Source organism: Falco naumanni, chromosome 1 (assembly GCF_017639655.2).
Source record: "Falco naumanni isolate bFalNau1 chromosome 1, bFalNau1.pat, whole genome shotgun sequence".
Taxonomy (NCBI): domain Eukaryota; kingdom Metazoa; phylum Chordata; class Aves; order Falconiformes; family Falconidae; genus Falco; species Falco naumanni.
Genome location: NC_054054.1, coordinates 104439799 through 104454282, shown reverse-complemented (window position 1 = coordinate 104454282; position 14484 = coordinate 104439799). Strand labels below are relative to the sequence as shown.

Below are 14484 nucleotides of genomic sequence, written 5' to 3'. Positions count from 1 at the left end.
CAGCACGCTGCCTCCTCTGTTATGGCACCTCCGAGCGAGACCGTGGAGTTGTGGCACCCACAGACATTGCCCACCCTTCTGCCCTGCCCTGCCCTGTTCCCCAGGAGCAGAAACAAAAGAAAAATACGACTGTGAAACAAATTCAGTCTGGAAAAAAACAGCAAGGCATAGAAAACTTGGTTTTCCTCCACAAATAGATAAAAGTCTCAGGAGAAGGCACAGTCTGGGCTTGCGTGATAATTCAGGTGCGAATCTGTGTGTTTTCCCAAACCAGCTCCCAGTGCCAAGATGATGCTCCCTCCCCAGTACTCCAGACAGCCCATTCCCCACTTAAAAACCTTCCCCCAGCCAGTAACACTTTACAAAACATTTTGGCTCCAAGAAACACCCCTTTTACGCTACCTCCATCACGCCTGGCTTCCAAAGCAAGCCCTGCTGCATGCCCGTTCTCCACAGGCTCAACATCTCCAGCAGGACACTGGGCAGCGGGGTCTGAGCAGCCTCTGTCTGGTCCCTGTGCCCCCCATGATGGCACAGCACAGGGATCTGCAACCAGCAGCTGCTTCCATCGGGCCACTTGACCACTGCAGCGTGTGGGACATGCTGGGACAGGACACCGCTGGGACAAGTCTGAGCCCAGCTCTGGTACCAGGAGATGAGCCGCAGGACAGAGGGCAGGAGCCACCACAGCCACCCAGAGACACTTCTTGGAAGGACAGGAGGGTCACAGCCCGCAGTTACCGCTGCCCTTACAAGTACTTTAAAGACAAAGGAAAATCCTGACAGGAGTACGAAACACCAGTGCATTTAAGCTCTTTATAAAATTAAATCATGCCCTCAATAACGGCAAAACACAATAGGAGATACATAATCTCCAGAAGCTTTAAATCCATAAAATGCCATCAGCAAAGCTGCTGTGACTGATAAACTCCCGAAGGGCATGTACAGCAGGGACACGAGAGCAAAGCAACTGGGCTGCAGCTCTCTGCACAGCCTGGCAGCCCTTCTGCACGCCCCCGCCACGCAGCAGTGGTCCTGGCCCCCGAACGGGACTATCGCAGGCAGGCGAGGGCTGGAGGAGCCCTATGTCAGGACCCAGCAGAGGTCTGGGGGGTGGATGCCAAGGCGTTCAGCCATTCCAAACTAACAGCACCCCTGGTTTCAGGGATTATTTTTTTTTGCCTTAGAAAAACCAGTGCTTTCAGACCCACTGCTCCAAAAAGCTGAAGACCGCCATTGCCAGTTAAGAAAGACGTACCTTACCTCAACACCCCAACTCCAAGGGAGAACATGCCTACCTCAGAATCTGATATGGAGACCCGATTGGATTCTATCGTTGGTCTCCTCATTATACGCGGCGATGGCCCTGTGGCATAAAGACCACAACCTGGAGCGTTGGTAGAAGCCAAATAACCTCCTGATGATCTCTCCTGAAGAGATAACTTCCTACTTGAAAGGACTGGTCTAGTGAGAGGTCTCTTGGGAATGTGTCTCCAGTGAGCATCTTCTGACTGTTGGGAAGGCAGAAATTCATTCACTCCCACATCACTGTTGACTCCATTTCTTTGGATGTCTTTTATGTTATCAGAAAAGACCGTGTCGTTTTCTTCCCTGGGGTCTTCACCATTTCGGCCACTTCTGTCTGGGCCAACAGCCACATCGATGGCTGCTACCCGCTCTGCCAGTTCCGTCTGCGTGTCTTTGCAGCATGTCTCTCTGCCTCCATCCACGGCATTCATTGCAGAGTCCCCCATCGCTGCGGCCAGCTCGTATGGTCTCAGATAGCACTGCAGAGAGCTGTGACACTAGCGCTCACAGACAGCATGTGGCACAAAGGAGTCTCTCCATGAAGTAGCTAAAAGGAGATACAAACAGAGGGAAACTGAATAATAACATTCACTCAGCATAAATATGACCAAGACACCCATCTTTGGCTTCTTCCAACGTTAAAAAAAAAAAAAAAGAAGGCAAACCACTGGCAGGCTGTAAACAAACTGCAAATGCTCAGGACACGCAAACCCAAGCATCGAGCTAGATCTGAAAGTGATAAAAACTAGGTTTTATCTGATGTGCAACAAGTGACACAGCTCAAGAGAACTTCTCCTCCTGCAGCTAGACCGCCGGTCAAACAGAGCTTACATTAAAGGTAATACAGCTTCTTAACAAGCCAAGGGTAAAGGGTCAAACTTCTGACCTCTTGAATTTATTGTAGCCCAAGAGCTTCTGGTACATATCCAAACCCAACGCACACAACAAATCCACAGCCGTTTCGGGCTCCACAGTAGTCTCTCTGTTGCCCTGTAGGACCTTGGAGGGTGTCACAGAACAGCCTAGAAGCCAAGCCACAGCTGGTGACTTCCACACTCTCGGTTATTTGCAAGGTAGTCAACAGCAAAGGCAAAATTTAAAAGCAAGTCTGGTTCCAGGGTCACCCCTGGCCCCCCCCTCCAGTGGCAGCTTGTGTGCAAAAGGGCATCTTTGCTGCCCATCCTGTATAAAAGCTATATTGAGCTATAACCAACCACACTTAAATGATTACCAGCATGTGGGAATCAGTTTTTCCCTTGGAAAAGCCCTACAGAACAAAAACGCAATACAAAGCAAAAACTGCTGAATAAAAATTGCTGTTTCCTGGATGCTAATTTCAGTCTCAGTTTAAACCAGATTTCAGTCTTCCCAGCACAGTCCAGATCAGAAAATATTCCTCTGCAGCACACGGCCGTCACCCCCTTCATCACCTCTGAAGATGCGGTGCTGCAGGACACACCATCTCATCCCTCTGCCCCGTTCCTGGGGACAGCGGGAAAGAACTTTGTTTTATTCCCAGCAATCCTGGACTGCATCCAGTGAGGACCAGGGTAGGCTTCGCTCCGAAATATTGCAGCCTCTGGTTTTCTGCATGCGAAGCAGGTTGTGCATAACAATCCCCGCAAGCCCGGTGATGCTTGCATCGCCCTGTTTTCATGCTGGCTACCTTTAATTTACATGAGGAAGGCTGGGGGTGAGTGAGTTGAAATGGTCCCCTCCAGCATCACCCTGGGAACCCAGGGGACACCCCTCGAGGGCACGGAGCAGAGGCTGAGCCTGGCTCAAAGCCACCCAGCAATGCTCAGTTAAACCCGCCACAGCTGAACTCTGCCGCAGAGAGAAGCGGCAGCCCACGTCCCCCGCTGAAGCGCAGCAGCCGAGCTCAAGCCATCTTTTATATCCATAAGGAAAAAAGATCTGGATGGGAGGCTTCACCCTAGGTAGCGTGACAGTCACCGGGGGGACACGCTGGGCATTCAATGTCATGAAAGGGGAACATCCAGATCTAACGCATCCCTTCCCACAGCCTCCTTCCCCACCTGAGTAGCATCTTCCCCCCTCCTCCTGCCTTTTCTGTGGGCTCGTTGGAAACAAATTAACAGAAAATGTCACTCGCTCAAAACAGTAATGAAACGGTGAGATCAGCTTTAAAAGCTTCTATTAAAACTATATTTAAACCCTTCAATCCCAAAGCACAAATCCCTTGCAGAGCCAGGAGGCAAGCGCCGGGGGGCGGCTCGTGGCAGCAAGGGAAGGGGCGCAGGGTTCGGCCAAGCACATAGGCACGTGGTCCCGCAAACCCACGGGCAAACCAGCACAAGCCTCCCCCCAGCTAAACCCCCCCTGCTCCCCCCCCCCCCCTTTTTTTTTTTTCAAGCTAGAAAGCCAGCTGCAGCCCTGCAGCGGCTCAGCGACGATCCTGTCCTTTGGAACCGATTTGCAGGCAGCCCACAGAGGGTCTGCTGTTTGCAAAACACTCATGAGAGGTTTGCACTTGGAAAGATTCTGGGAGCATCAGGTCAGGGCAACCGGCAGCCTTGTGGCCACCCTGCTCTCTCTGGTGAGGCTTTCCTGGCACTCCAGAGCCTGTGGGGAACAGCACATTTCCCAGGATTTTTATTCCTTGTGAGATGCCTGTGTGCTCAGCTTTGGGTGACGGTCAGCGCCTCGGCCGCTGGGAAGCACAGACCAGCCCCCAGCCCTGTGGCTTCCCAGGGCTGCTCTGCACCAGGGAAGCATCCCCGCTCAGCATCCTCACCGTCAGCCCTCGTCTGCTGGGGGGGTTGCACTCCAGCCTGCATGTTTCCTTCAATCAGGAAAACTACTTTAAATGAAGGGAGTAAAAATTCTTTCACCATTTAATCCAGCTTGCACGAGGGATAAGAGGAAACCTCTGATTCCACCCTGCCTTAAAAGCCTGGCTTTGCTCTTCTGCCTACAGAGAAACAAACCCCAGGCCTTTCCTTGCAGCAGCTTTAGCTTCTGGACAGTCAGAGCTCATGTCGCTCCTGGGGAGCATCAAGAAGAAAATCAAGCCAGAGCTGAGGTCCACAGCTCCCCTGCCTTCTTCCCTGCTCCTGCCGTGAGGTCTGCCCACACGCGGGAGTGAGGGGAGGACAGCGCCTGCCCACCTCAGCCCACAAATCACCCACCTGGATGGAGAACACTTGGGTGCCTGGCACTGCTCAGTCAACAGGGAAAAAAAGCCAGGAGTGCTGGGAATAGCCGCCAGGTCCCAGCAGACAGGGATGCTTGGGTTAGCCACCTGCACGGCTCCTCACTGCCCAGACCAGGCACCCCAGGCTGTCCCCCTCTCAAAAGCAGAAGCGCGCTTGCACAGCTCCAACCCACAGCTCAGGCTGCAAAATAAATCTTCAGCTAATTGACCATTTAAATAGATAAACTGAAGATAAACCCCAGAAATCAGTTCATCCAATCAAAACAAATAGACCCATGCAGCATCACAACAAATACAGTGCTGCTAAAATATGCTAAAAAAAAAAATCCAGCAAGACTTAAAATCATTGTTCATCTGAGACCTGGGCTTTATTTCAGGTCCTGCTGTTCTGAAGGATTCCTTTTCACTGATAAATCCTCCAGAAGCATATTGGAAAGCAATGGTTTCTGAACAAGCACATCAGTCTTACTGTGCATAAAACTCAGTACAAAAGGCAACTATTTATTTCTGAGAGGCAAAAATCGACGATGGATTTGCAGTTTGGCAGGCTGTAACACAACCGCACCTTGCTGTGATGGGAAATCCCAGCACAACAGAGACACCACCACGACCTTCTGTGAGCACCTCCACAGCTTTGGGTCTGATGCTCTTCATGCGGTCACCAGCCTGATCCCCCCCCAACTCCAAACACCTGCTGCAGATCCCAGGATTATGCTGCAGACGTGAACTAAAGCTGCAAACAAGCTTATATGAGCAAAATTAATTTACTTACACCTATCTTATTTACCTTTTTTCACTGTAGCTATTCCTCTGCTGCATGCAGACTGCCACTTCAACTGTGGTTTTCACAATAGATTTATCAAATTGCTGCACAGGTTTCCCAGACAGGCACTGGGCACAGCACGGTACAAAAACCACCCTTTTGAAAGGAATACAATTCTAGAAAAAAATCTGTATTGTACGTGGGAGCGGGAGATGAGTGAACGCAATTATGTTTGCTCCTCAAAGCATTTCAAAGCGTTGTTTGAAAAATAAAAAATTGTATATCTAGTTTACTGCTTGGTCCATCCATTTGGCTCACTAGAAGTGTTCCTATGAGCAAGGACGGGGAGGTGAAAAGGTCCTGGCCTTCTGCAAATCCAGTTTCATTTTCCGATTTCGCTACAGGCTACCCAGAAAAGCGACTTTGCAGCTTCCTCTGCCGCAGTTCCCCAGTTAAGAGGGACGACACTGTCCCCAGCCCATCTCCTCCCGCTTCCCCTTTCTGTCCCTGAGGACATACCTGCCCTGCGCGGAGGCATCAAGTGCCTTTGCAGTAAAATAAGTCATGCTGAATAATAGCCGTAACGAGCATTTGCATGGATAGCATGCAGGCAGCAATTCTGCTGCTGCTCAGATTTGGAGACTTCTTCAAACATCTGTGGATGGCACCCTCCGTGCCAGCGTGGGGACCAGCAGGGGTGTCACACTGAGACCCTGTCTGAAGGCAACATCCATTAGGTGCCTCTTGACCACGCAAGACCCACAAAGAGAGGTTCCAAAGGTCACAGAAGGCTTTACTCTGCCACTTCAATACACGCTGGCAAGGTCAGGAATCAGCCCCAGTTTTCTGAATGGCACAGCTAGCCACGTACCAGGGCAGGCTGCCTGCGGAGGGGATGTCATCTCCATCACCAGCATCCTTCAGCTCAGGTCAGCCCCCCGCCCAGGAGCTCAGCCCTGCCTGCGGGCAGAGCTGGGCTGCACGTCCAGCCCCACCTCGTATCACCCGGTGCTTGTGGTGTGTTTCCATCAGACGCTGCCCCAATGAAGAATCTGTTCTGACTGCTGTCAGCCGGCACCAGAAACTCCCTTTAAGGAGAGAAGCAGCAAGTCCTGGGCTGGGTTGCCAAGTCCTGAACAGCTCCTCGAATGACATCTTTGAAATATGAGGTCAGCAAGTCCCTTCCAAAGCCTGAGCTCTCTCCCCACCCCAAGAAATACAGCCCGTGACTATTTCCATCCTGGAGCTTCTCCCACGCTCCTGGATCTGCAGCTGGCTCTGCAGGACAGCCCTGGTGGCTCAGCATCAGTCCGCTGCCCTGACACGGGGGAGGTATTTCCACACACCCCACCCTGACCCCATCAACTTCTTCGAGATGGGGGAAGCACCTGCCTGGAGCCCAGCCAGCTCCCTCCGACACCTTTGGTCTGGAGAAGTTTAAGGGGGGGCTTACACCCCACAGCCACGCACCAGAGCAGCGTCTGAGCTGCCAGAAGCACAAACTGGTCTGCAACACACGGCTCTTCAGGTGTAAGGAGCCAGCCGCTGATGTGTCCCATTGCTGTGGTGGGAGAGCAGCCGGTGGATTCGTTTTTTCCTGCAGCAATTCACTTCAGAGCGTGCTGGCCTTCATCTCAGCTCTGCCCCCCGCCAGCACACCGAGCAGGGGGTCTGCCAGTGAGGTGCCTGCCCCCCAGCTCCGCTCCCACTGCTGCTGCCAGCAATCCGGCCCCAGAGAAGTACACGGGCTCCCAGGCATCCCTGCAAAGCACTTTCAGACACCCACTGGCCAAAAGGCACCCAAACCCAGTGGCAAAGAACAAGTTGCAGCTCTGTGAAGCCCTAAAGAAAGCAAATCCCCCCAGGGACCACCATGACAGATGCACACCAGACCAGCCAGTTGGACTCTGTTCTCGCCGGGAAGATGATAATCACTTTTTGTACCGATTCCTGACTCAAAGCAGGAGATGTTAACACATCCCAAAGAATAAATAAGAATATATTGTTTGTGCTTTACGCACACATGCCACACGTTTGCTTTATCCTGCGGCTTATGAGGCTCTTGTTTCAGAGCACAGATAATCGTGTCTCGCTGAGAAATCACTCGATTCTGCTGCAATCATCTCAGTCCTTTCCCTTCTTCTCTCCACACTTCTTGGCAGTGAGCCTGGCTGTTGTGCCACAGCTGAAAATTAGATCATAAACGCGAGGCGCTTTGATTACTCCTGTGAAGCTCCTAGCACAGCTTTTAAAGTAACCGCTGAGTGACAAAGAACAGTATTTTTTTTTTTGCAATTCAAGCACGGCATGAGAAATTTGAAAAGCAGGTCGAGGCCCACACTCCTGCCAGCTTTCCGGAACAACAACAAACCTCTCCAGACCACGATCTGGAAAATGCACTGTTTCTCTCACCTCCTTAGTCCTTAGCAAGGCAGGGTGTTTTCAAAATGGATTTCATGGCCAGTTCAGCCTCTGAGCTACAGAGGATGAGCACCCCGAGGTGCACCGCTCCGTGCTTGTCCTGCTTTCCCTCTCTTCCCCATGAGAGATCCCAGCTGAGGACAGGATCCAGGGCTCTGGTCCGACGCTTTCGAATCCCTGGGCGTAAGGTGTGGGACAGCGGGGCTGAGCTCAGCAGCATGCTCCTGTTATTACCATGTGAAAAATAAGAAGTTACATGCCTTCACACCACGAAGGCCATGTAAACAATTTTAAGAGCTATTAACAGCATGTTTTAAATATGTTTTGAAACTAGCCAGCATGCTGAACTGCATTGCCAGTCTACCAACCTACAGTGCAAGAGGTAACAACCACCTTGCGCGCTGAGTACCGAGCTCAGGAAGTTTTACAAAAGATTTCCCAACTGCATTATATTTCATCCCGCCCTGTTCTAATTATATGATTAAATAAATCTGCATAATCAGATGCAATTACGCTAATTGCATATATAAGCAATAATCAACCAAAAATTACTCTGAAGAAAAAGTTTCTACTTAAGGAAATTCCTGTAACAAGAAAACATTGAGGAGTGCCAAATCTATCTAAGTGAGAGTGACATTAACATCAAAGGCTCCAGATCACGCTGGTGACACAGGAGCCCTGCCAGAACATTTTTTGACCGGGTACAGCTATGTTGGCACATTTTAACCACAGCTTTGGTGAGGATGACACCAATACATCGAAGGAGTTGTGCTCCTTTGTACTCAAGCCCTGGCTACAAACTACTTTTGTATGATGGGTTTGGCTGCTGTGTTTTAGATATTAGGAGAAAATCCTTCACTGTGCAGGTGGTGAGGCGCTGGCCCAGGCTGCCCAGAGCAGCTGGATGGATGCCCCATCCCTGGCAGTGCCCAAGGCCAGGCTGGACGGGGCTGGGAGCAGCCTGGGCTGGTGGAAGGGGTCCCTGCCCATGGCAGTGGAGTGGGAACTGGATGGTCTTTAAGGTCCCTTCCAAGGCAAACCATTCTATATGGTATAAACCCATGTTTTATAGCAGACAGAGGTTCAGCAAGACTTGTGGGCATGAGACCCTGATAATGGACCATATTCAACTCTGCTTTAATCTTTTAAAGCTGTTTATCAGTATATGAGCATCGCAAGTGGTTTTATTTTGCAAGTTACAGTCAGGAAAGCATGAGGAGTGGTCAGTGAGAGGCACTTCGCCCAAATATCCCACATATTTTTCCAGCAATGATGTGAAGCGCCTCAACTCATCATCTCTGCAACATCCCACAAACCCAGCATATCCCAACACCCAGCTCCACACATCCACACTGTCCCTGCAGACAACTTGAGCTCAGGTTATAACAAATCCCATCTGCCCTTGTGACAAAGGATGCAAAAATGTTGTGGTGGAAGGACTGCAGCCCCTGTGCCAGCCTGACATCAGCCCTGACACTGCAGCAATGAAGGATGGAGGAGATCAGCGTGGGCAGAACACACCAAGCCCAGTCCTGCTACATGACCATGCAGAGGACATCCCAGCACGTCCCTAGCCATACCAGATTGTCTGCCCTACCTCCAAGTGACACTAGGGAAAGCAGTAAGAAGGAATTGAGCTTGTTAATATGCATATACAGACTAGACAACATCTGAATCACTCAGTTTGATGGCAGAAGAGAGCAAAAACCCAGGAGAACCCCATTTCCAAAGCTACTCTGTGCGTGTTCCCATTTGGCACTCAGCCAATGCTGACTCAGACCTCAGAGCCTACCTACCCCAACCTCCTCTTCCAATGCCCATTAAAAGTGCAGGAAATACCCCAAATACATCTTGCACCATGCACAGGGAAAGCTGAACTTCATAATCCAGTGGGAAAACAGCCTTCTGACCCCCATGTATGAGTACGTACTGTTAGAGCTGGAGGTTGCACAGGTGGGCATGGGCAACATCAACTCACACAGGGAGGTTCCTCGCAGGGTCAGTGCAGAATCTGTGCAGTGGAGAGAGGAGACTCCTGGGGCTGAACCTGAGCAGGGAGGAGGAGGAGAAAGAGGAGGGAGGAGGAGAAAGAGGAGGAAGAAGGATCATGGTTGCTGTCACTTGCTGAGCTGAGAGGCAGCATGATTCCCAGGAGAGGGGCCAGCAGCAGCAGGGAGCACAGCTTGCTGGAGGTGGCATTTAAACAGTGGGCGAGGGAGTGCTTCAAAAAAATAACTGAGAATATGTCAGATTACCTGAAGTTTGAAAAGCTTAGAGTATCTGTAAAATACTAACAAGGAAGGCAGTAGGCCAGACTCCATTGATTCATGAGCAAACTACCTACTTCAGAATTACAGTCTTTAATATTTAGGGTCTTCATTGCAATAATGACTTTTCAAATGTCTGCACCATGGCGAGGTAAACAGCAGGTTAAAGAAAAAAGGTTTTTCAGTTGTTCTAAGGCAAATTGTCTCAGATGAGCCAATCTGTAATGATACCTCAAAACTGGCATAGAAGACAGTACAGTATGAACAAACCAAAAACAAAGAAATCAAGAGGACCTGAACAGCAGATCAGTCTGCAAGGGCAAGGTCTAACCCTCCACCACGGCCAAATTCCCTCCGATCTCATGGGAGCAGAACTGAGCACTCCAATCAAACCTGGTTCTAAAGCACTGCAATTGCTGCACAGTCACTTGAAGGTGACGTGGCGAAGCGGGACATGTCTTGGCACCAGCAAGCAGCCTACAGAAAGCATCTCTTGTGGCACGGAGAGAAAGAAAAGAGAATGTAAGAGAATATAAGAGAAAAAGAACCAAACCCACAATGCACAGCAGTGAGCACATGCACAGACCTGCATGAACAGACACAGCACATGGCATCTGCCCGCTGCTATTAGTGTAAGGACTGGGGTTTAAGTCTGATAAGCCCAGCCTGCAGCAAAGGCTCCAGAAAAGCAGGGGAGCCTGCCAACCAGGCAAACCAGCACTCACACACCAGCCTGTGCCCCTGAAGAATAGAAAAACAAGCGTAAAGTAACGGCTGATCATCTGGAATTGCTCCTTGGTGGAGCTATGTGGTCCCTCCTGCACCAGAGTGCAACCAGGAGCCTGCGGTAGGTGCTTGCACATGTGAAACTAAAGACCAGAAGCCCCAAGGACCACAAGGGCCACACATGGCATACAGCTGCGCCCACCTTCCATGGACCACGAGGAACAGCCCGCCTGCTCCTTTCCCAAGAGAATTTTATTCAAGGATGGCAGTCTCCATTCAGCTGCCTGCTATGCAGTGACAAGAAAAAAAAAAGTGAAACAAGTGGGTTTTTTTCTTTTTTAAATGGAGTTTTCTCTATTCCAGTTTGTGCCCGTTGCCTCTTGTCTGTTCAGTGGGCACCACTGAGACAAATCTGCTTCCATCTTTCCTCCAGCCTTCTCCCATCAGTCACTTACACACGTGAAGCTGACCTCCTCCAGCCTTCCTCCAGGGCCATCCCTATCGCTGCCAATGCCCAGCACACAGGCTGGAACCTCACGCTTCTGAGGGCTCCTCCTCTGCCCATCAAGACTCAAAAGCTGCAGAGGGGAGTAGCAGAGAGGAAGACACACCACCCTCCTCCTCCTCCCAGGGTGAATTTACAGAAGTCTTATAAAAAACAGGTTAAGTGGCGTTGCTTTCAGCACTCTGCACCAAACCTACACAGGTAACCCAGAGGTTTCCCAACCATGAATGCTGCCAGCTCAGCCCAGAGCCTGCGGCTGTTTTTCTACTCACATTCCCAAATTTCTGGAATATATTCTGCAGCAGGGCCTCATGAGCCTGAGCAGCATCCTGCTTCCTCAGCGGAGCTCATGATATACACTAGTAAATAAAGGAGGAGGGAAGAAGCAACCTGAAGTTGTGCAGACAGGCTGCTTCAGCAGCAGTGCCTCAGCCCACAGCGGCACTTCAGCACCTAGCAGACAAGCCTGCATGCTTCCAGGCCACTTCTTTCCCTCCTCTCCAGTTTATTTAATTCACCAGTACACTCTTCAGTCCTGCCCACCTCCTCTTCTGCACCCTTTAGCACCTTCCATACCGACTGCCACGGTTCACTCTGCCTTTGAGGTGCTCACGGATGCTCAGGTTTCCTATCGCTGCATGTAAGAATTCAATGACAGAAAAGCAAATCACTGCAGAACAAGGCTGGTGTAGCTCAGGAGCAGCAAAGTGGGGTCTGGGAAAGCACACATATAAATCCTCAACACAGCAAAGTAACGCGGCATCAAATACCTTTGCCAGCCTCAAATCTCACAGCGCAGACCAGCACTGAAGTTAGTGTTTAAAAAACAGCCACGAGAAACCTAACAAGCCACCAGGCAGAACAAGTTCACATTTAAACATGTCCATCTTAGAGGTTTATCTTTCTCCTGGATAAAGAAAAAGCTTTCAGCTGCTAAAAGCTTTCAGAAGGTATTTCAGATGATATATCAAGTTGCTTCGTTCTGTAAGCCAGCTGCAGTGAAATTGATGTTTTTAAAATGCTGGAAAGACTTTTCCAGCTGTTCCAAGATTGGCAATCTACAATAAAAATGTACAGCACAGAACACAGCAGGCTTTCTTCTTCCCAGCAGTTCAAATACGGGTAGAGATTTCTATTCAAGGTGATCACTGCAAAGAGTTTTAACGAGGGAAACGATCCAGCACCCATCTCTGAGTGCCCATGGGCTGAAGGTCTTCACAGCTCTGCCAGCCTGCGCACCCCAAGGCAAAAGGCAAAGCACAGAACTAGAGAGGGCAGGACAGAAAGCAGGGAACGCTGTAAGGAAAAGCCAAACAGACTTCAGATTCTGAGGTCAAAGTATTTGCTGTATTTCCACATGGATAACTCCCATCTTTAGAAACCCCGGGACTGGAAAACACTGCCTCAGTTGACCTGCACAAAATCAAAGGCAGCGGCAGAGAGGCTCTGTGTACAGAGGGAACAGGCTCCCGGGGATGAGCAACAGCTCCCGCTGGGGTCAGACCCAGCTAAACCACCCCTGTGATTACGCCTGTCCGTGCACACGTAACCCATGCTGCCTGGAAATGGAAAGGGTAGCAGGCTTCCCAATTCCTTTGAAGCCTTAAGCTTTAGCACTTTAAGCCAAACTGCACTTTTCAAAGCTCCAAGGTCAATGACTGGAGATTATCCAGCCAGTCTCCTGGGAAAGGCTGCTCTTTTGAGTCACTGCAGCACTATTCCAGAAATTTAGGCTAGCGATAACATCAGCATTTGTCAGAGCATGAAAAAGCCTTTGCAGCACCAAAGGGCCAACAAAAGTTTCTAGGTGCAGCTTTACTTGGAAAAGCAATGTGAAAATGCCCCCCTGGGGCACCCTGGTTGCACCCCAGCCATTCCAGCCGTGGTGCACAGTGAGCCTGGGGCTGAGCAGCAGCCACCGTTGGGGTGCCTGCCTACCCTGGGACACCAAAGCAGCCCCGCTGCTCTCTGTGGCCCAGGACAACTCCTGTGCATTGTACTCAACCAGCTGGACCCTTTTGGAAGTGTTAGAAATGATGCAAACCCACCCAACAGCTGTCTCTTCTGTAGAGCAGCAAGGGGAGCAGAGAAAGGCGTCTTTCTGGCCACCAAGTCAGCAGTTACAGGGGCAGAATGGGAAGTAAATCTGCTGGCAAGATGTCCCTCGCTGAGGGAGGTGCAGTTTATGATGGCAACACAGGATTTTAGTCTTGCTTCACATGCCCCAGCGTGGCACGCTGAGCTGCAGGAGGAGCTGCCTGGGCTGAAGACATAGGGACAGAGGGAACAGAGAGGGGACACAGCTGGTATCGACAGCAGCGCTCACAGAGCCATCTCTTTGCAGAATCAGAGCTTCCTTCCCAGTCTCTGACTAGGGCTGTAGCACCTTCCTCCTGCACGCAGCGGGCAAGCCCAGAGAACAACGCCTGGCAAACCTGAGAGCGGTCAGAAGCCATCAACTTGCAGAGGATTTTTAGGCTCCTCTCCACCCTGCCCTGGGCTCCACTGCAGACGATGCCACTTCCAAGTCCAACCTGAATTTGGCAGTTCGCCGCCAAAATTTTCAAGGCAAGAGAAAGGCAAACACAGTCAAAGAGGAAAAGGGAGGGAGGAAATATCATCTGTGCAGCTTAATAGCAAAGACATGTGGAAAGATGGGATGCGGTTTACAAATCTAGGTTGAGCATTGCTCATGCAGCCTGGTATGCATCCCTGCCCAGCAGGAGAATGCAGAAGAGAAAATATGAAGCCGGTTGGCTTGGGCATGGGTAGCACTACCTGCGCCCACCAGCCCTCCCCTGTCCCGTGAGGCATCCCTCGGTACGGGTCAGGGGATTGCTGGCAGATGAATTACACTGCTCTGGCTACTCAGGTATCCTTCCCTCCTTGCCAGGGGAAAAGAAATCAAAGGAGGAAACTCTAACAATGTGAAAAAAATAAGCAAAGCAAGTGTTTAAAAGCCTTGCTGGCTCCCAGCCAGGGTGCTCAGCACCTTCCAGGATGCATGTCAGAACAATTAGTCTGTATGCAGTCCCCAAGTTTCCCAACACGCTGCTTCTCTCTGCAACGGAGACGTCGGCTCTACTCCAGCAAAACACTTAAGCACATACTTGAACTTTAACTACGGTCTCAGGACATCAGAAGGGCCAACATTCATGTGCTGAAGTGTGAACAACACTGAAAATCAAAGCTTCAAAAATGTGGAAATACTCATATGTGAGTGTCTGGGTGAATGTGTTTCACACGTGTCTAAACATGAGAGCTGCCCAGTTACAGCGGAGCCATCCCAGGGCTCCTTTCCCAGGAGGGAAGCAGG

At 50.6% G+C, this 14484-nt stretch overlaps 1 protein-coding gene across 3 annotated transcripts in view; it reads right to left on the bottom strand.

Annotated features, from left to right (window-relative positions):
* Positions 1-14484, bottom strand: part of CAMKK1 (calcium/calmodulin dependent protein kinase kinase 1) — a 102613-nt gene that overhangs the window by 58679 nt on the left and 29450 nt on the right. For all 3 annotated transcript variants that reach the window (XM_040613862.1, XM_040613857.1, XM_040613871.1), the window contains exon 2: positions 1299-1855. In XM_040613862.1, the coding sequence (XP_040469796.1) occupies positions 1299-1754 (456 nt within the window). In that variant the 5' untranslated portion in view covers positions 1755-1855. The remainder of the gene's footprint in view (positions 1-1298; positions 1856-14484) is intronic.